Source organism: Ranitomeya variabilis, chromosome 2, assembly GCF_051348905.1.
Source record: "Ranitomeya variabilis isolate aRanVar5 chromosome 2, aRanVar5.hap1, whole genome shotgun sequence".
NCBI lineage: Eukaryota > Metazoa > Chordata > Amphibia > Anura > Dendrobatidae > Ranitomeya > Ranitomeya variabilis.
The window spans coordinates 988,237,362-988,258,606 of record NC_135233.1 but is presented as its reverse complement, the minus strand read 5'-3'; the positions used below and the strand labels follow the sequence as shown (position 1 = coordinate 988,258,606).

Genomic DNA, 21,245 nt, shown 5'->3' with positions numbered 1-21,245 from the left:
GGGAACAGACATTAGTGATACCACTCCGGGACTGAATTGAAAAAAATGCCCGACTGTTGCCTTAATGGCTTCTTGCGTGTTTTTTTTTTTTTGTTTTGTTTTTTACTATTGCAGTGGGGGGGGAAAGTATTTAGTCAGCGACAAATTGTGAAAGTTCTCCCACTTAAAAAGATGAGAGGCCTGTAATTGACATCATAGGCAGACCACAGCTATGAGAGTCAAAATGAGAAAACAAATCCAGAAAATCACCTTGTCCGATTTGGCAAAAGTTATTTTGCAAATTGTGATGGAAAATAAGTATTTGGTCATTAACAAAAAGTTCACCTCAGTATTTTGTTATATATCCTTTGTTGGCAATGAGAGGTCAAACGTTTTCTGTAAGTCTTCACAAGGTTGGCACACACTGTTGGTGGTATGTTGTCCCATTCCTCGATGCAGATCTCCTCTAGAGCAGTGATGTTTTGGGCCTGTCGCTGGGCAACACTGACTTTCAACTCCCTCCAAAGGTTTTCTATGGGGTTGAGATCTGGAGACTGGCTAGGCCACTCCAGGACCGTCATATGCTTCTTACAAAGCCACTCCTTCATTGCCCTGGTGGTGTGCTTGGGATCATTATCATGCTGAAAGACTCATCCATGTTTCATCTTCAATGCCCTTGTTGATGGAAGGAGGTTTGCACTCAAAATCTCACAATGCATGGAGCCATTCATTCTTTCATGTACACGGATCAGGCGTCCTGGTCCCTTTGCAGAGAAATAGCCCTAAAGCATGATGTTGCCACCCCCATGCTTCACAGTAGGTATGATGTTCTTTGGATGCAACTCAGCATTCACCCTCCTCCAAACACGATGAATTTTGTTTCTACCAAACAGTTCTACTTTGGTTTCATCAGACCATATGACATTCTCCCAATACTCTTCTGGATAATCCAAATGCTCTCTAGCAAACTTCAGATGGGCCTGGACATGTACTTGCTTAAGCAGGGGGACACGTCTGGCACTGCAGGATCTGAGTCACTGGCGGCATAGTGTGTTACTGATGGTAGCCTTTGTTACGGTGCTCCCAACTCTATGCAGGTCATTCACTAGGTCCCCCGTGAGGTTCTGGTATTTTTCTTTCTCGCCTCATTGGGGGACACAGGTAACCATGGGGTGTATGCTGCTGTCACTAGGAGGCTGACACTATGCAAATAAAGAAGAAGTAGCTCCTCCCCGGCAGTATACACCCTCCGACAGGCACCAGGCAACTCAGTTTTTGCTTAGTGTCTGTAGGAGGTGGACCTGGATCTAACCCCAGATCCGCATTTCTTTTACAGGGATTTGTTTTATTAACCTTTTCCCTTTCTTTTTCAGACTCTTTCTTCAGGGTAACAGGGTGCAGTTTTCTCACCCTGTTTTCCCCACTTTGAGCGACCGAGAGAGCAGTGTGGTATCACCCACATCGCACCCTCTCGGACCCGCTGGGCAGGACCTTGTCCCCTGTCACCCATTCGGGTGTTCAGGGTGACTTTCCTCGGTGGCCGGTCCTGCCCGTTTCCACTCCTCATCCCTCTCCTCGGAGTGGGCTGAGAGGAAGACGGCGGTCACATCCAGTGACCCTCTCCCCCTGGTTAGGGGTCTGCGCCGGAGAGTTCGTGGCACGGGAAGGAGGACTTCTTCCAGGACCCTCTAGTCTACAAGGGATCCTGATGGTTGGTTCCTCATCTCCAGGTAAGGGATCTTCAATCAACAAAGCCCCCCCAGCCCCCTTCCTTCCCTCACCCTGCCCGGCAGCAATCTCCATATAGCTTACCTGGCTTCCCCTGTGATAGGAGAGAGGGTCGATTTCTTTCAGGCGCTGGGACGCGCTAAACACATCTGGAAACCCCAACCAGGACTGTTCTTCCTCACAAGGAGACCGAAGAAAACCTTCTTTCAGGCCTCCACCGCGCTGGAGGGCTAAGAGCCACCCCGCAAGACCATCTGGATCTTGGGGTCACAGGTTCTCTAATAAATGACGGGTCGCCCCCACCTGGAAATCCTTCCAGGGTGGGAGGCCGCCTGCTTCTGTTCTCAGAGGTTTGGCTATCGGTAGTCGACGACCCCTGGGTCAGGGAGATCGTCACGTCAGGCTACAAGATAGAATTTCCTTCGCCCCAGGAAGATGTTTCCTGCTCTCTCGTCCTCCCAAACAGCCCTCCCACCTCTCAGGACTTCTCCAGGCCGTCGATTCTCTCCTCGCCTCAGGAGTCGTAGTTCCGGTGCCTCATCGCGAGCGGTTTTTGGGTTTTTACTCAAACCTGTTCGTGATTCCAAAAAAGGACGGCTCTCTCCGTCCAATTTTGGATCTCAAGCAGCTGAACCGCCATCTCCGGATTCGGCGTTTCAGGCTGGAATCTCTACCCTCAGTAATCTCGTCCATGGAGCCGGGTGAGTTTGTGTTCCGTGGATATCCGAGATGCGAACCTTCACTTCCCTATTTGCGTACGTCATCAGAGATTCCTCCGGTTCGCGATCCAAGGCCATCACTATCAGTTCACGGCCCTCCCTTTCGGTCTGGCGTCTGCGCCCAGGGTCTTTACGAAGGTCATGGTAGCTGTCATGGCTATCCTACATTCAAAAGGGATTCTGGTAATCCCATACCTCGACGACCTCTTGATCAAGGGCCCGTCCCGTCGGGATTGCAGCCAGAGCCTCCAGCTTACTCTGGACACGCTTCTTCGCCTAGGCTGGATAATCAACTACCAGAAGTCTTCCCTGATTCCATCTCAGCGGCTGGAGTTCCTAAGCATGGAATTCGATACCTCTCAGGCTCAGGTCTTCCTCCCCAAGGAGAAGTTCTTCCTTTCTCTTCGTCGGGGGGTCAGAGCTCTAAGGAGCCTGGATCCTCCGTCTCTCCGCCTCGCCATGAGGGTTCTGGGAAAGATGGTCGCCTCCATCGAGGCGGTCCCCTATGCCCACTTCCACTCTCGTCCCCTCCAGCTGGCCCTTCTGTCGGCCTGGGACAGGAATCCACTTTCCCTGGATCACCCGTTTCGCCTCTCTCTGAGTGAAACAGTCTCTCTCTTGGTGGACGCTATCCACCTCCATGCTGCGCGGGAGGTCATTTCTCCCTCTTCACTGGCAGGTGATCACCGACGCCAGTCTCCAAGGTTGGGGAGCAGTTTTTCTCCACCTCACGGCCCAGGGCCGCTGGACTGCTCAGGAGGCGCGCCTCCCTATCAACCTCTTGGAAATCAGAGCAATGTTCCTAGCCCTCATCCGCTGGGAGTCTCTCCTTTCTGGGAAACCGGTCCACATTCAGTCGGACAACGCCACGGCCGTGGCTTACATAAACCATCAGGGAGGGACTCGCAAACATTCTGCGCTGGGCGGAGGGTCACGTTCCCTCTGTCAGCCGTCCACATCCCAGGGGTGGACAATTGGGAAGCCGACTTTATAAGTCTTCAGGGCATCGTGGCGGGCGAATGGTCTCTTCTCCCCACAATCTTCAGGCAGATTTGCCAGCGGTGGGGCGTCCCAGACGCCGACTTGATGGCCTCCCGGGCAAATCACAAGGTTCCCCAGTACGTCTCCAGATCTCGGGATCCGAAGGCCGTCTGATGCGACGCTCTCATGATCCCGTGGACTCAGTTCCAGATGCCCTATCTGTTCCCACCCCTCCCCTTGATCCAAAGGGTCATAAAAAATATCAAGACAGAAGTACTCTTAGTAGCTCCAGATTGGCCTCGCAGGGCCTGGTATGCGGAACTGGTGAACATGCTATCGGACGTTCCGTGGAGGTTTCCGGATCGTCTGGACTTTCTTTCACAGGGGCCCCTCTTCCACCCAAATTCTCTCTCTGAATAGGGGCCCCTCTTCCACCCAAATTCTCTCTCTGAATTTAACGGTATGGCCGTTGAGGCCGCGGTCCTGAAGAACGTGGGTTTTTCTCAGCGTCATCCAGACTATGATAAGTGCGAGAAAACCGGCTTCTTCACGTACAGGTCCTTCTCAAAAAATTAGCATATACTGTAGTGTTAAATTTCATTATTTACCATAATGTAATGATTACAATTAAACTTTCATATATTATAGATTCATTATCCACCAACTGAAATTTGTCAGGTCTTTTATTGTTTTAATACTGATGATTTTGGCATACAACTCCTGATAACCCAAAACACCTGTCTCAATAAATTAGCATATCAAGAAAAGGTTCTCTAAATGACCTATTACCCTAATCTTCTGAATCAACTAATTAACTCTAAACACATGCAAAAGATACCTGAGGCTTTTAAAAACTCCCTGCCTGGTTCATTACTCAAAACCCCTGGAGCAAGAGGGTAAGACCCAGAAAGAAATTTCTCAACAAATAGGCTGTTCCCAGAGTGCTGTATCAAGGCACCTCAATGGTAAGTCTGTTGGAAGGAAACAATGTGGCAGAAAACGCTGTACAACGAGAAGAGGTGACCGGACCCTGAGGAAGATTGTGGAGAAGGACCGATTCCAGACCTTGGGGAACCTGAGGAAGCAGTGGACTGAGTCTGGTGTGGAAACATCCAGAGCCACCGTGCACAGGCGTGTGCAGGAAATGGGCTACAGGTGCCGCATTCCCCAGGTAAAGCCACTTTTGAACCATAAACAGCGGCAGAAGCGCCTGACCTGGGCTACAGAGAAGCAGCACTGGACTGTTGCTAAGTGGTCCCAAGTACTTTTTTCTGATGAAAGCAAATTTTGCATGTCATTCGGAAATCAAGGTGCCAGAGTCTGGAGGAAGACTGGGGAGAAGGAAATGCCAAAATGCCTGAAGTCCAGTGTCAAGTACCCACAGTCAGTGATGGTGTGGGGTGCCATGTCAGCTGCTGGTGTTGGTCCACTGTGTTTCATCAAGGGCAGGGTCAATGCAGCTAGCTATCAGGATATTTTGGAGCACTTCATGCTTCCATCGGCTGAAATGCTTTATGGAGATGAAGATTTCATTTTTCAGCACGACCTGGCACCTGCTCACAGTGCCAAAACCACTGGTAAATGGTTTACTGACCATGGTATTACTGTGCTCAATTGGCCTGCCAACTCTCCTGACCTGAACCCCATAGAGAATCTGTGGGATATTGTGAAGAGAAAGTTGAGAGACGCAAGACCCAACACTCTGGATGAGCTTAAGGCCGCTATTGAAGCATCCTGGGCCTCCATAACATCTCAGCAGTGTCACAGGCTGATTGCCTCCATGCCACGCCGCATTGAAGCAGTCATTTCTGCCAAAGGATTCCCGACCAAGTATTGAGTGCATAACTGAACATTATTATTTGATGGTTTTTTTGTTTGTTATTAAAAAACACTTTTATTTGATTGGACGGGTGAAATATGCTAATTTATTGAGACAGGTTTTTTGGGTTATCAGGAGTTGTATGCCAAAATCATCAGTATTAAAACAATAAAAGACCTGACAAATTTCAGTTGGTGGATAATGAATCTATAATATATGAAAGTTTAATTGTAATCATTACATTATGGTAAATAATGAAATTTAACACTATATGCTAATTTTTTGAGAAGGACCTGTATTTACCACAGGTGTTGGAAGGCTTTTTTCCGGTGGTGTCAGGACAACAATTTGTTTCCTATGACCTTTTCCCTTCCATCCCTTCTCAGTTTCCTTCAAACGGGCCTAGATTCGGGTCTTTCCCTTAGCACCTTGAAGGGTCAGATTTCCGCTCTGTCCATTCTTTTTCAAAGACACCTGGCCTCCCTGCCTCAGGTGAGGACCTACGTCCTCCTGTCGAGCCTTGGGATCTCAACCTCATATTGGACGCCCTCCAGCGTGCGCCCTTTGAACCGATTCAGGACATTTCCTTCTCGCTTCTATCCTGGAAGGTAGCCTTTTTGGTCGCCATCACCTCCATTAGAAGAGTGTCGGAGCTGGCAGCATTGTCCTGTCATTCTCCCTTTCTAGTTCTGCATCAGGACAAAGTGGTTCTTCGTCCAGTTCCTTCCTACCAAAGGTAGTTTCGGCTTTTCACATAAATGAGGACATTGTCCTCCCTTCCTTGTGCCCTTCCCCGGTTCATCCGTTGGAGAAATCCCTTCACAAGTTGGATGTGGTCAGGGCTATCCGGATTTATCTTTCCAGAACTGCCTCTTTTCGTCAGGCCGATCCTCTGTTCATCGTCTCGGAAGGGCATCGAAAGGAGCTCCCCGCCTCCAAGTCCACAATTGCTCGTTGGATCCGTTCGGCGGTTCTGGAGGCATACCGTGTCCAAGACAAACTGCCCCCTTCGGGGGTGAAGTCTCACTCTACCCGGGCTGTGGGAGCTTCCTGGGCAGTTCGTCACCAAGCTTCGGCCTCGCCGGTTTGCAAGGCCGCAACGTGGTCATCCATTCACACCTTTGTTAAATTCTACAAGGTGCATACTCAGGCTTCTGCGGACGTGAGCCTGGGTAGGAGGATACTGCAGGCGGCGGTTTCTGACCGGCCGACCTAACTTTTTTTCTGCAGAATATCCCGCCCTAGGGACTGCTTTTGGACGTCCCATGGTTACCTGTGTCCCCCAATGAAGCGAGAAAGAAAGAGGGATTTTTGGTTCTTACCGTAAAATCTTTCTTGGAGCCTTCATTGGGGGACACAGCACCCTCCCTTGAAGTTGTACCGTGTTGGCTAACGTGCCGTTGTTGTGGGTTGGTACATAGGTTGAGTTATATATTACCTGTTCCTACTACTGCTTTTGCACCAACTGAGTTGCCTGGTGCCTGTCAGAGGGTGTATACTGCCGGGGAGGAGTTACTTCTTCTTTATTTGCATAGTGTCAGCCTCCTAGTGACAGCAGCATACACCCCATGGTTTCCTGTGTCCCCCAATGAAGGCTCCAAGAAAGAGATTTTACGGTAAGAACCAAAAATCCCTCTTTGCTCACCGTTCTTGTGATCATTTTGACCCCAAGGGATGAGATCTTGCGTGGTGCCCCAGATCGATGGAGATTATCAATGGTCTTGTATGTCTTCCATTTTCTTATTATTGCTCTCACAGTTGATTTCATCACACCAATCTGCTTGCCTATTGCAGATTCAGTCTTCCCAGCCTGGTGCAGGGCTACAATTTTGTTTCTGGTGTCCTTCGACAGCTCTTTGGTCCTCACCATAGTGGAGTTTGGAGTGTGACTGTTTGTGGTTGTGGACAGGAGTCTTTTATACTGTTAACAAGTTCAAACAAGTGCCATTACTACAGGTAATGAGTGGAGGACAGAGGAGCCTCTTAAAGAAGTTGTTACAGGTCTGAGAGAGCCAGAAATCTTGCATGTTTTTAGGTAACATAGTAACATAGTTATTACGGTTGAAGGAAGACTTTAAGTCCATCTAGTTCAACCCATAGCCTAACCTAACATGCCCGAACATGTTGATCCAGAGGAAGGCAAAAAAAACTGACCAAATACTTATTTTCCACCATAATTTGCAAAATAAATCTTGCCAAATCAGACAAGATGATTTTCTGGATTTGTTTTCTCATTTTGACTCATAGTTGTGGTCTACCTATGATGTCAATTACCGGCCTCTCTCATCTTTTTAAGTGGGAGAACTTGCACAATTGGTGGCTGGCTAAACACACACACTGTTTTTAGGTGTTAATTTGTGTTTCAAAGATTACAATAATTTGTCTTTTATTTGGTACTGTTTGTTTTTTGTTAATCAGAATTTTGTTGTCTTTCACGCATGCAAAAAAAAGCAGTCATGGTGACCCAAGACAAAAAGGTTCCTGTAAAAAGAACTGTCAAGGTGAGATCTTCTTTCTTTCAGCCTTCCCTTATACCCTCATATCTTCTCAGAACACAATCTGCTATCCCCGGGCACTCATGGGAGACACGTTTTCTTTGCTTGTTTGCTAAAACTGTCATCCAGAAACTCCCTACTCACTTTCCACAAACTAAAAATGTAAATGGGGCTAAAAAATCCTTTTCATCTGCTGTGGATGTGGATTGATGGTGGAATTAAGTGTTCGGGTGCATTTTCTATCAGACAAATCCTCCTCCTTCTCCTCTCACTTCCTAAAGCTCAGTGTGGACAAAAACAAACTTGTTTTTCCTCCATCCTACTTAACTCCCCTACCTGATCTATCTATCGCAACAAATGAGATCACGCTTTCCCCTTTTACCTGAGGTCCGCTTCCGCAGAGTAACCCTTGACTCTGCCCTGTCCTTCAGACCACACATCCAAGCTCTCACCATCTTCTGTTGCTTCCAATTCTAAAAATATGTCCGTTCCTCAACCCTGAATCTTCTAAAATGTTAGTGCATGCCCTCATTTTACTCTGTCGCCTCATTGGAGGACACAGGACGATGGGTGTTATGCTGCTGTCCACTAGGAGGCGACAATATGCATAATCTGAAAAAGATTAACTGTGGCTCCTCCTCTGCAGTATACACCCCTGGACAGCATCAGCCTTCTCCAGTTTTTGCTTAGTGTCGCATAGGAGGCACACCTAAAAGATTTTTACTCCGTTTTTTCCGACGGGATTACAGATGAAGAAAAGAGGGTCTCCTGTGAGACTCCCGGCATGGCTCCTTCCTCGTCCCCCTATTATGGGGTGCCCAGTTGAAGTAGAGATGGCTATTCCCCATGTTGCTCCTTCCCCAGTCCCTGGGGTGCTGGTTCGAAGTTGAGACCCCCCCTCCTTCCCCAATTCCTTTTGGTTTCTGGGTTGAGGTCGAGGCGAGGATAAAGGCCCCTGAAGGTGTGACAACAGCACCCTCCCTAATCCCATTTTTTCCGCCTCGACTACTGCAATATCTTCCTCTGTGGCCTCCCTGCTAACACACTCGTACATCTCCAGTCCATTCTTTGCTGCACAAGTAATCTACCTCTCTCCTCACTACTCCTCCACTTCTACCTATCCTTCATTGGCTCCCAGTTCCCCAACGTATCCAGTTCAAATTACTAACACTGACCTATAAAGCCGTCCATAATCTGTCTCCACCATATATCTCCAAACTAACCTCCTAACATCTTCCAACACGCAACCTCCGGTCCTCCCAAGACCTCCTTCTCTCCTCCACACTCAACTCAAACGCCTCCAAAACTTCTCCCAAGTATCCCCCATGCTCTGTAATTCTGTGCCCCAACACGTCCGAACTTTCAGACGCAACTTGAAAACCCATTTCTTCAAGAGAGTTTACAGCCTGCAAAGACCCCTCTGCCACCCCACCACCACCACCGGAGCCGCCGCAACCCCCCAACCTACTGTCATTACTCTGTAGGCTGTAAGCCCCCAAGTGTATGGCTCTCCTCTCTATTTTAGTCTGTCAATGTTAGTTTGTTCTTTGTAGTTTATATTTGTAATACTGTGACATGTGATCATATCGTTATTGTCTCCATATTGCCACTTATGCATATCATTTAGGATCGTTTTGTTAAATAGCAACAGTCTGATCCATTTTATCCTGCGGCAGTCTCAGAACCTCAGCAATCACCAGGACTCCTTCATGTTCAAAACTGTAGTCAGACTTTGTATCCGAAACTCCACTTTCCATAGTGGTTGATTGTCGGCCAATGGACGGGACTTCATCCACACTGCCACACTGTCTTGCCAGAATTTTAGGAGACGTTCCTTTAACTGGGGTTTTTCCTTGTGATTTGATTGTGCTGAATTGATCCCCCTTTCTGAGCATTCACAGGGTTGTCTGATGAAGACAAGTTATCAGTAGTGATGAGCGAACATGCTCGGATAAGGTGTTTATCCACCCATGCTTGTGTGCTAAACGTGTGTCTTCGGCATGCTCAAATACTATGTCCGAGTCCCTGCGGCTGCATGTCTGGCAGCTGTTCAACAGACACAACACATGCAGGGATTATCTGTTTGTTAGGCAATCCCTGAACGTGTCAGCCGCGAGACATACAGCCGCAGGGACTCGAACATATTCGAGCACGCCGAAGTTACTCGATTAGCACCCGAGTATGGGCAGATAACACCTTATCCCAGCATGTTCACTCATCACTAGTTATCACCTATCCAAAGGCTCGATAGTAGTTGTATAGATTGATGGGGTCTGATTGCTGGGACCTGCACCAATCAGCAGAAGGGGGCACTTTTACATCTGTTAAAATGGAGCAGCATTACGCATGCTCGACCGCTGCTTCTTTCGTTCCTTATGGGGCTTGCTGAGCACTGCGCTCACATTTTCCGACAGCCCCATAGGGATTGAATGAATGGAGTGGCAGTCAGGCGTCTGACCTGCTGCTCCAATTTATGGGGGTAGAAAAAGATAAAATCTGGTGCAGTCTGACACCCACGTGATCTTTTGTATTGGTCATGACTTATTTTCACTCACCAGCCCCTTTCAGGGCAGTCGGACCCCTTTTGCGTACATTCGTTTTCAGTCCAATTCAGACTTTTCTGTATCACATTTTTTTTTCACAGCGCATCCTCCGTTCAGTATAAGGTTTACATCTCCTTCTGTCGGCCCAGGCTTTCCTCATGGCTGAACTGCTTTATTAAAATGCAGACACTCGGAAGAGAATGTGTCTGGTTTCATTCTGTTGCTCCGGGCTGTCCAGATGAGAGGACTTGACGTTCCTCTGACTGCCCAGAGGGTTACTGTAGCTACAGACACTGGGATGATTTTGGGCTCCCATTCTGGTAGCGGGGCCACACACATGTTCTGTCTTAGCAGGCCGGCAGTGATACTACTTCATTAGTAAGGAAATGATACTCACCCTTGTGAATTGAGGCACACTCCGATTATTGCTCACTGAGCGCACCAAATCGTGAGCAAGTGCTATGCATCGGAGAAGAAACTCCCCGCCAGATGTTTACCCCAAAGGGATCTCTGTGGAAGGGTTAATTTTCTGCTCGACGGCTTTTTATCACACGGTCGGATTGTCGGCATTTGCAGAACTTTTTTCAAAAAGATGATCTACAGCTTCCGGGATAAATGCTGCCACGTTTCAGAATCTCCTGCATATCTTCATAGCTTGTTTTTTTTTTTTTTTTTTTTTTGACCAGAGGAAAATTGTCGATCCCGAGGCAATGGATGCTACTAAAAAGCCAGCATCAAAAGCAAGAGCTGCCCCTAGGAGCAGAAAGCTGGCCACACAAAGCAAGCCATCGGCTACCGAGATTCCTGCAGTGTCGGCCCAAGGCATCGATGACCCTGATGGGATGGAGGTGATGGCTTCACCAGTAACAGGTAAGGGCTCTGTCCTCAGTATTTTTAGGCTTTGGAACAAAATTAATCACTTCCTGATGAGGCCAATTTTGTTTATATTTTCACGTCCTTTAAGAGACATAACTTTTTTTTTTTTTTGCCACGAGGACTTATTTTTTATATTTTTTTGCAGGGTGATCTGTAGTTTTGAACAAGATAATACAATTCACCATATAATGTACTGAAATACATACGATGTGATACAATTTCATTGAGATTTTTTTTTTCTCATGTGGAGCAATGATGGAGTAAGTGCAGCCGTCCTAGATCTAATCACGGTCAACCAGCAGCAGCGATCACCACTATGCCTCATTCAGATGTCCATCTTCCACTGTCAGTGAGACTTTTGCACCTCTCAACAGGTGTTTTGGATGCTCCTCAAGAGCAAACTGCTCCAGTTGTCTCGTGTTTGAAGGTTGCCTTTTCCAGACGGCATGTTTCAGCTATTTCCAAAAATGCTCAATAGGATTTAGGTCAGGGCTCATAAGGCCACTTCAGAATAGTCCAGTGTTTTCCTCTTAGCCATACTTGTGTGTTTTTATCTGTGTGTTTTGACCTGCGACTGAGACCAAGCTTTCTGACACTAGGCAGCACATTTCTCTCTAGAATCCCTCGATAGTCTTGAGATTTCATTGTACCCTGCACAGATTCTAGACACCCTGTGCCAGATGCAGCAAAGCAGTCCCAGAACATAAAAGCCTCCTCCATGTTTCACAGTAGGGACAGTGTTCTTTTCTTGATATGCTTAATTTTTCTGTCTGTGAACATAGAGCTGATGTGCCTTGCCCAAAAGTCCCATTTTTGTCTCATCTGTCCATAGGACATTCTCCCAGAAGCTTTGTCAGTTGTCAACATGTAGTTTGGCAAATTCCAGTCTGGCTTTTTTATGATTTTTTTTTTTTTTTTTCAACAATAGTGTCCTACTTGGTCGTCTCCCATGAAGTCCACTTTGGCTCATGCAACAACGGATGGTGCGATCTGACACTGATGTTCCTTGAGCTTGAAGTTCACCTTTAATCTGTTTAGAAGTTTTTCTGGCTCTTTTGTTACCTTTTTTATTATCCGTCTTTGATTTGTCATCAATTTTCCTCCTGGGGCCACGTTCAGGGAGGTTGGCTACAGTCCCATGGATCTTACATTTCTGAATAATATGTACAACTGTAGTCACAGGAGCATCAAGCTGCTTAGAGATGGTCTTATAACTTTTACCTTTAACATGTTTGTCTATAATTTTCTTTCTAATCAGACAACTCTCTCCTTCGCTTCCTCTGGTCCATGTTGAGTGTGATACACACCATGTCACCAAACAGCACAGTGAGTATCTGTAGCCCTATATACAGGCCCACTCACTGATTCCAAGATTGTAGACACCTGTGATGCTAGTTAGTGGACACACCTTGATTTAACATGTCCATTTGGTCACATTATTTTCAGAGGTACCATCATTTCTGTCCAGGACTATTTCATGAGTTTTATTTATTTTTTTAATTCTGCGGAATCATGGTTGAAAAGCAATGTCTGACTTTCATTTGTTCAATTTCATAGATCTTTTATTTATTACTTTTGTCAGATTCAAATTATTTCTGTGACCATTGTGGGTTTTTCTGTTATTAAACGAGGGACGCCAATAATTTTGTCCACGTATGTAGTATTTGGGGTTCATAGTCCCAATTTTCCCTTTTCCTCCCCTTGGGGGAAAAAAAAATCCTGTCCATTTTTACCCAAATCACTGACATATGGTTCTGTGAATAACTTGTGAAGCTCACTGATGGCATCTTAGTTGAATCCGACTGCTGTCCATTCGTCATTGACTATTAGCTAGGAGAAGCTCGGAAAGCTGCCCTAAAAAGTCATTTGAATAAGACCACAGTATGCTGTCAGGAAGGGGGTCACTAATAAAGTATAAAGTTCCTGTTGGAACTTGGCTGCAGACACAGACTTTTGGGACAAGTCTATTTGAAATCCTCTTTAGGGGTAGAACATTATTTGCTAGATAATCATATTACTAGGCCACGTCCACACTTTGCAGTCACCGTTCACTTTTTGCTATGATTTTTTTTTTTTTTTACATTTTTGTGGCAAAAAAAAACCCCTTTGGGTATATACTTGGTGAGATATCATCCAGACGGCAAAGCTTCCAATGCGAACCACAGTCGCTTTCACTCTATGCTTTATCTTAGGTTTTGTCCGTGCCAATTTTAGTTTTATCAATTGCTCAATCATTTTTCTCATCCCGCAGAGCCCCCATTAAAGCCTACTCGAGCAGCAACCATAAAAAGCAAGACCACCAATTCCGGGGCAGCAAAGCAAGTAAGTGTCCCAATTAGATGGTCAGTCTCTGCACCGTGAACAGCCCATACTTGTTAGAAGGGTCTTGTACAGGGGTTGTCCAGTCAGATCATTGGTGACGTAGACCTATGATAGGTCTACATCAGATCAGTGGAGGTACAGCACCGGTCACCCTCACAGATCAGCGGTTATTGGCTCTGGCGGCAACTGAATGCAAGCACTGAATAGAGCTGTGATACCGAGGTGCAGTTTATTAAAAAAAAATATTAATAATCAGTCTCTGCTGCTGCTCCGAACCCCAGAAACTCCGCTTTTGTAGGCAAACGCTCCACTGCGAGCCGATGAGCTTTTTAATTGACGGCTGCAATGTCAACGTAACGTATGTGGTGCACACAGTAAGGGACACGGAGCAGCGGCAGAGACTCAGCGCTGGACCAGAAAAATAAAAACCGCACCTGGGGACCTGGATTTTCTGAAAAAGGACAACTTTTAATTTCCCTTGTAGGTTACAGGGAAATGGATTTTCTACTGGGCTTTCAGGCTGTCACTCAATGGCCCCCATATGTCCGTTACCCCCAGTTCTGTAAAGCCTGTTAAGTATATTTCTGATTGTGGCGCTCGAGCAGCTGAAAAATTGCTCCAAATTCATTGGACATGCACCTTTTTAAGGAATTTGACATTTTACACCAACAGACCCTGTATATCGCCAGTCCTGAATGATTCTCTCAAGTGTTACTTTTTTGATAGTTGACCTTCTGCAGACCCTTCTACAGGCGATTTTTACTCTAAAGACTCTTTAATAGTAATTAATAATAATTTTATTTCTATAGCGCCAACATATTCCGCAGCACTTTACAAATTATAGAGGGGACTTGTACAGACAACAGACATTACAGCATAACAATAATCACTGTTCAGAACAGATACCAAGAGGAGTGAGGGCCCTGCTCGCAAGCTTACAAACTATGAATGAACTTTGTACTTTTTCAGTACAAGTCAATACTTTTTAAACTTTTTATATGTTAGAGGTTTTCCTTTAAAAAAACACACACAAAAAAAGCGATCGGTTTCTTCATTTTTGAGCAGAGTTAGAAAAAAAATTAAATCCTTAAAACGCTAGTTAAAATGAAGCTCCAAAAATATATAAAAAAAATACTCAAACCCTGACGATGGTCAAATACATCAAAAAAGTGTTCAGAGAACAACCAGAAAAAGCTAAAAAAAAAATTAAAAAAAAATGCAGGTTTCTAAAACTCCAGACAAAATGAGCAATTCTTAAAGCATGTTGCTCTAGAAAAACTGACTGAAAACGACGGAGTTTACTTGCTACGTTCCTACCATGAGGTTTTGGTATCGCAGAATTAGGTTACGTGAAATTTTTTTTTAAATACGCAATGTAAAAAACTCATTGTGGGAACGTAGACCAACAATTTTTGCCTTATTAATTTTTTTTTTTATTATTATTTTTTTTAGCCCAAGAGAGCATCTGCTAAAACTCCTGCTTCTGCTATCGAATCCCTTGAAGCCGTCAATAGCAAGGCCGTGGTTAAGAATGATGGCAATGATGGTTCTGAGAGCAGCGATGAGACTGACATTGAGAAACAGGTGAATCAAATGTAACGAGTGAAGGACCCTACGAAGATGTCTGTAGGGTCTTCTGAAAAGAATCCGATGATCGGTTTTCTGAGTTGGAACCATCAATGATCAGCTATGAGCCTCGGGGTAACCTGATGGCAAGCGTTTGCTCCCCCTGCACCGCAGGAAATGAAGCGTTACCCTGCGCTCATTGACATCAATGTCAGATTCACTTTTGTGTAGTCTTGAGCATCAATTTAAGATGTAAACTTTTTAACGGTCTCCCTCTTGTGTAATTAAACAGAAGGCACCGGCCCCAGCAGCTTCTAAGGTGAGAGCGCCAAGAGCTGCAAAGACCACAGCAGCGCAGGCGAAAACTAAAAGGGGGAGCTCCAAAGCTACAGGTGTGACCCCAACATCCAAAGTCCGCAAAAGGTCTTCCACCAAGACCAAGGAGAACGTCGAGGACTTAAACACTGACGGCAAGGTAAGGCATAATCTGCAGTGATGAGCGAGCGTGCTGGGATAAGGTGTTATCTGAGCATGCTCTTGTGCTAACTGACTTTGGCATGTTCGAAAAATATACTCGAGTCCCCGCAGGCTGTTCGTCAGCTGCAACACATGCTGGCACGGTGACTGGAACGTATTTTCCGAGCATGGCAAAGACACTCGGTTAGCACACATGCATGCTCGAATAATACCTTACCAGAGCATGTTCGCTCATCACTAATAGCAAACAACCCATATATTTTATTTTATTTTTTTATGTATTACAATCTGTATTAAAAAAAAAAAATTAGAACTCTTGCAGTTTTCACACCGGCCACTGCAGCTTTTCTAGACTCAAATTTCCTATTTTTTCAGGTATCACATGCACATTAGCTGCAATACACTGACTCAGATGCTATATCACCATTGCACTGAAGCACCTAATGAGCATGTGCAAAGGTCACTGTGAAGTGAGGGAGGGATCTGTGACATAGCCCATTGTGATTGGTGGATCCCGTGTTATCAGCTGTGTATAGAGGTGTTACCTGTCACTGCAATCCTGCCTTTGATGGTAATGAGACCTCTGAAAACTAATCATGAAAGGCCAGGAAATATTAGCATAAAAAGACCCTGATGGCCAGGGTGGAAAATTGAAAGATTACTAACATGTTTTAATAAAGATCGTCATATAAACAATAAAGAAAAGGAAATTGCTGAGTTTATAGACAATATATTCAACGCAAGAAACTGATTTAAACAATGCATGACATATTTCCGACAGGGTTTTTTTTTTTTTTTCCATTTTTCTATCCACATAACCTTATGAGGACTTGTTTTATGCCGGGTAAGTTATACATTTGAATGACACCATTCACTTTACCACTTTACTCAATAACGAGGAAAAATCTACATGCGGTGACATAATGAAAAGAAAACAATTCCACCTTAGATTTTTTTTTTTTTTAATGACTTTTCTTTTATGGTAAAAATGACCTGGCAATTTGATTCTCCTATGGAAAATATATACATTTTATATTTTATTGGTTAATTAGATTGTTGATCAAAAAATAAATGGTTTGTTTTCTATTTCTCATTCGTCTTATTGGGGAGCGAACACCCGAATGCTCTGTCCCGGAGAAGGAGAGAGAAAAATCACAAAAAAAGCTGAACTGGAGAGATCTCTTCCCGAAGGAGGGCTGAACCCTTAGAGGTCAACCAGATGGCAGTGAATAATCTGGTGGGAGGGAGTTTTCCTTTCCTGGGGCGGTCAGTCCTGACCTATAAGATAAATTCCGCTGGACCAGGAGCCTGGTGCTAGCAGGCGTGATATAGTCAGCCAGTGGGGAGCCAATTTTCAATTAGTTGCATTAATAGTGTCGACCTCCAGGTGGCGGCAGTGAGTAAAAAAACTTTTCTTTTGATGGAGATGGATGAGAGAGTTTTTTTTTTTTTTTTTTGCGCACTCGCCAGCAAGCAAGCCCTTAGTGACATCTGCCATACATGTAGATCGATAGTAGGTGTATGGAGGAGGCTCACATGGTCAGCTTGCCCTATACCTGGCAGGTAATGGCAGCGATCGCTAACTGGTAACAGTGCACAGGCATGTGACCGCATCATTCTATGCGCCCATCGGCGTACCCGTGAAATGATCGCAGGGCGTCAATGGGTTGCTATAAGAGCCTTGGGTCTGTTGAAGACCTCCTTGCTTGTCATTATGTAGCTCCCTTGAAGCTCAGTCTGTGGTCAGGCATCAAATTAAGCTGTGAGTTTTACTATATGCAGCAATATAGTGGTACTGTGTATAGTACAAGTGATTGCAGGTTCAAGTCCCCTAAAGGTACTAAAGGAAAAAAAAAACAAGCAGAAACACAAGTTAAAATGACTCTCACCCCATTAAAACTTAAGGTAATAGAAAATAAAAATACACATGATATAGCCACGTTCAGGAGAGTTTAATCAATCAAAATATAAAAATAATTAGCCCGATCTGTAAACTCCATAAAAGGAAAAAAATCAACTCCAAAATAAACTTTTGGTCACTGCAACACCATAAAAAAATGCTGTAAAACAAGCGATCAAATTGTAATATCCATTTCAAAATGATGTCCAAAGAAGAATTTTTGGTACACAAAGTAAAATCTTTCTTAGAGCCTTCATTGGGGGACGCAGGTAACCATGGGTGTATGCTTCTGTCGCTATGAGGCTGACGCCAAGCAAAAAAAAATAAATAAAGTTGGCTCCTTCTTGGTAGGGTATACCCACCGACTGGCACAAAGCTCATCAGTTAGTGGAAAAGAAGCAGTAGGAGAAGCAACAACAAAGAACTATACTTTGGCACAACATAAGCTCAAACTCAAGGTACCGTCACACTAAGCGACGCTGCAGCGATAGCGACAACGATGCCGATCGCTGCAGCGTCGCTGTTTGATCGCTGGGGAGCTGTCACACAGACGGCTCTCCAGCGACCAACGATGCCGAGGTCCCCGGGTAACCAGGGTAAACATCGGGTTGCTAAGCGCAGGGACGCGCTTAGTAACCCGATGTTTACCCTGGTTACCAGCGTAAAAGTAAAAAAAACAAACAGCACATACTCACATGCGCGTCCCCTGCCGTCCGCTTCCTGACACTGACTGAGCTCCGGCCCTAACAGCACAGCAGTGACGTCACCGCTGTGGTTTCACTTTCAATTTAGGGCCGGCGCTCAGTCAGTGTCAGGAAGCAGACGCTGGGGGACGCGCATGTGAGTATGTGCTGTTTGTTTTTTTTACTTTTACGCTGGTAACCAGGGTAAACATCGGGTTACTAAGCGCGGCCCTGCGCTTAGCAACCCGATGTTTACCCTGGTTACCAGTGTAAAACATCGCTGGTATCGTTGCTTTTGGTGTCAAACACAACGATACACAGCGATCGGACGACCAAATAAAGTTCTGGACTTTATTCAGCGACCAGCGACATCACAGCAGGATTCTGATCGCTGCTGCGTGTCAAACTAAACGATATCGCTAGCGAGGACGCTGCAACGTCACGGATTGCTAGCGATATCGTTTAGTGTGACGGTACCTTCAGTGTGCGGTGTCCCCCAATGGTCTATCCTTGACTCGATAAGCTTCCAGTATAGTAGAGCGGAACCAGTGAGCGATAGTGGACTTGGAGGCAGGGAGTCCCTTATGATGACCCACAGGAATGACAAGGCATCCAAACGTCAGAAGGATGCAGTCCTTGCGAGGTAGAGACGTAAGGCTCCTGACTTAAGTCCAGGGGACGGCCAGAATGAAGGAAAATATCCTCGTTGATATGGAATGAGGAGACTTATGTGGGAAGGAACTGGTCATAGGACCACCTTTGTCCTGGTGGAGGATAAGGAAAGGAGATCCGCAAGAGAACTGCCAACTCTGAGACCTGTCTGAATGAAGGGAAGTGATTGCAACCAAAAAGGCAACCTTCCAGGAGAGAATGGAGACTGCAAAGTCCTGAATGGGTTCAAAGGGAGGTCCCTAAAGAGCGCTCAAAACTGGCTTAAGGTCCTACTGGTCCACGGGGGAACGATATGGTGGCGCAAGGCGAGCAACTCCCTGAAGTAAGGTCTTGACTAGAGATGAGCGAATATTTCAATATTCTGTTCAGATTACGACTGCCGTATTTGCAATATTTGCCGAATGCCATTGGAGGTAATGGGTTTACAGATGAGCAAATGTACAGAAATTATCGTCAAGCATAAGTTCGGTATGAATATGGCTAATTCGGAGATAGTTTTCCTAACACATTCGCTCATCTCTAGTCTTGACCTGGGGATGAGGGGCTAAATCTTGTTAAAACAGAATTGAGAGTGTGGAGACCTGACCCTTAAGGGTACTAAGAGATAACCCGGACTCTAGCCCTGATTGTAAGAACGCCAAGATGGATGGAATGGAAAAAGACATGGGAGCTGTATGGCTGTCTTAACACCAGCGAAAGAGGGCCTTCCATATCCAATGATAAATCCATGAGGACCTCTCCTTGTTCATGGTCTGTATGACCTGGGACGAGAAGCCAGCCTCCCTCAGGACTTTAGCTTCGACAGCCTTGCCATTAAATTGAGACACCAAGTATTCTGGTTGAAGAGGGGACCTTGAAAGAGTAGGTCTGGGAGTTTCCAGGATACATCTGCAACTTGACTGACTGACTTCATGCCAGGCTTTTCTTTGCCAGTCTGGGGCCATTGGGATGACTGGAACTCCTTCCTTCTTGATCTTCTTGATGAGTTTGGGGATCAGAGGAAGAGGTGGAAAAAGGTACGGAAGTCGAAACTGAGATCATGGAATGACCAAGGCATCGTAACTGACCACCAGTGGGTCGTGAGACCTGGCCCCAAAACAAGGGACCTTGTGATACAAGATACCATTAGATCGACGTCGGTAGTACCCCACCTCTGACAGATCTGTTTGAACACAGAGCGGTTGAGGGATTGCTCCCCCGAGGAGAGGCTCTAATGACTTAAAGTTGGTGGCCCAGTTGTCCACGCCTGGAATTTGCACCGTTGATAATGCTGGCACGTGACACTCAGCCCAAGCCCAATCCGTGAGACCTCTAACACGATGGACTTGTTGCTTGTCCCGTCCTGGTGATATGTATGCCACGGCCGTGGCATTGTCCGATTGAATGTGAACTGGTCGGCCCACTTGAAGGTCCTTCCAGTGGAGAACGGAGAGGTAGATGGCTCTGAGCTCCAGGAAATTCATGGGAAGAGAGGTTTCCTGAGAGTTACAGCAACCCTGTGCTGTCACCAACCCCAACCTTCTGAGGGGACTGGTGTCCGTCGTAACAACCTGCCAGTGGAGAGGGAGGAATGATCTCCTGTGCCGAATGGAGGGGGAGAAACTCCATCATGCCAATTACTGTCTGTCGGAGAGGCTGAAGTATGGGGCGATCCAGGGAAGAGATCCTTTTGTCCCAAGCTGACAGGGAGCAAGTTGAAAGGCTTTGGTATGGAACTGTGCAAAAGGGACTGCTTCGATCTTGGCAATCGTCTTTCCTTGTACTCCTTTAGAGTCAAAGAGATCGGGGAATGGGTGTCTTAGGGAACAAATCCCCATCTGGGGTACTAAGATCTTCTTTGGGAGAAGGATTCTGGCGTGGGCGATATTGAACAGCATGCCTAGGAAAACCTAGGTGCTGGGCTGGGATCAGAGACTAATTCACAGGTAAGTGTGTGTGTTTAGTGTGATCTGAAGACTTACGTAACAGTCTTGGAAGGGACAAGCCATGACCTTCGTGAACACTCTGGGAGCAGAGGCCAGTCTGAAGGGGAGAGCTGTTAACTAGTAGTGGGCCCCTGGAGCAGGAAATGGAGAAACCTCTGATGTGCGACACAAATCAGAATGTGAGACTATTAGATCGGTATCCTGACAGCTTAGCAGAGCGACGCTTTGGACACCATGGCGAGTTTCGAGGATGGCTTGTTTTCTCTTGATGAGAAGGATTCCGTTCTCGCCGAGAGGAGGTTCTGGGGAGGTAAACTGTTGAATGGAGCAAAATTGAAGAGGGGCGTGATCCCTGGAATTGGAGAAGGTTGGTAAGAGATTTTTTTTAGATGCCGTGGCCTATAGCCAGAGTATTCTGCGCATGGCTATAATATTGCTAGTGTCGCGGACAGAGCAACTGGCATGGTCAAGAGCCCAGGCGGAGACCTACTTGGCTATCCATTTGGAAGTGAAGGCGAAAACAGAAGCTCCCGCAGCTTCAAAGGCGGTCTTGGCTAGGG

At 46.0% G+C, this 21,245-nt stretch overlaps 1 protein-coding gene across 2 annotated transcripts in view; it reads left to right on the top strand.

Moving 5' to 3' along the window:
- LOC143808379 (uncharacterized) overlaps positions 1-21,245 on the top strand; it is a 54,191-nt gene that overhangs the window by 12,049 nt on the left and 20,897 nt on the right. For both annotated transcript variants that reach the window (XM_077290950.1, XM_077290951.1), the window contains exons 4-8: positions 7,678-7,727; positions 10,951-11,134; positions 13,392-13,462; positions 14,915-15,046; positions 15,321-15,503. In XM_077290950.1, the coding sequence (XP_077147065.1) occupies positions 7,683-7,727; positions 10,951-11,134; positions 13,392-13,462; positions 14,915-15,046; positions 15,321-15,503 (615 nt within the window). In that variant the 5' untranslated portion in view covers positions 7,678-7,682. The remainder of the gene's footprint in view (positions 1-7,677; positions 7,728-10,950; positions 11,135-13,391; positions 13,463-14,914; positions 15,047-15,320; positions 15,504-21,245) is intronic.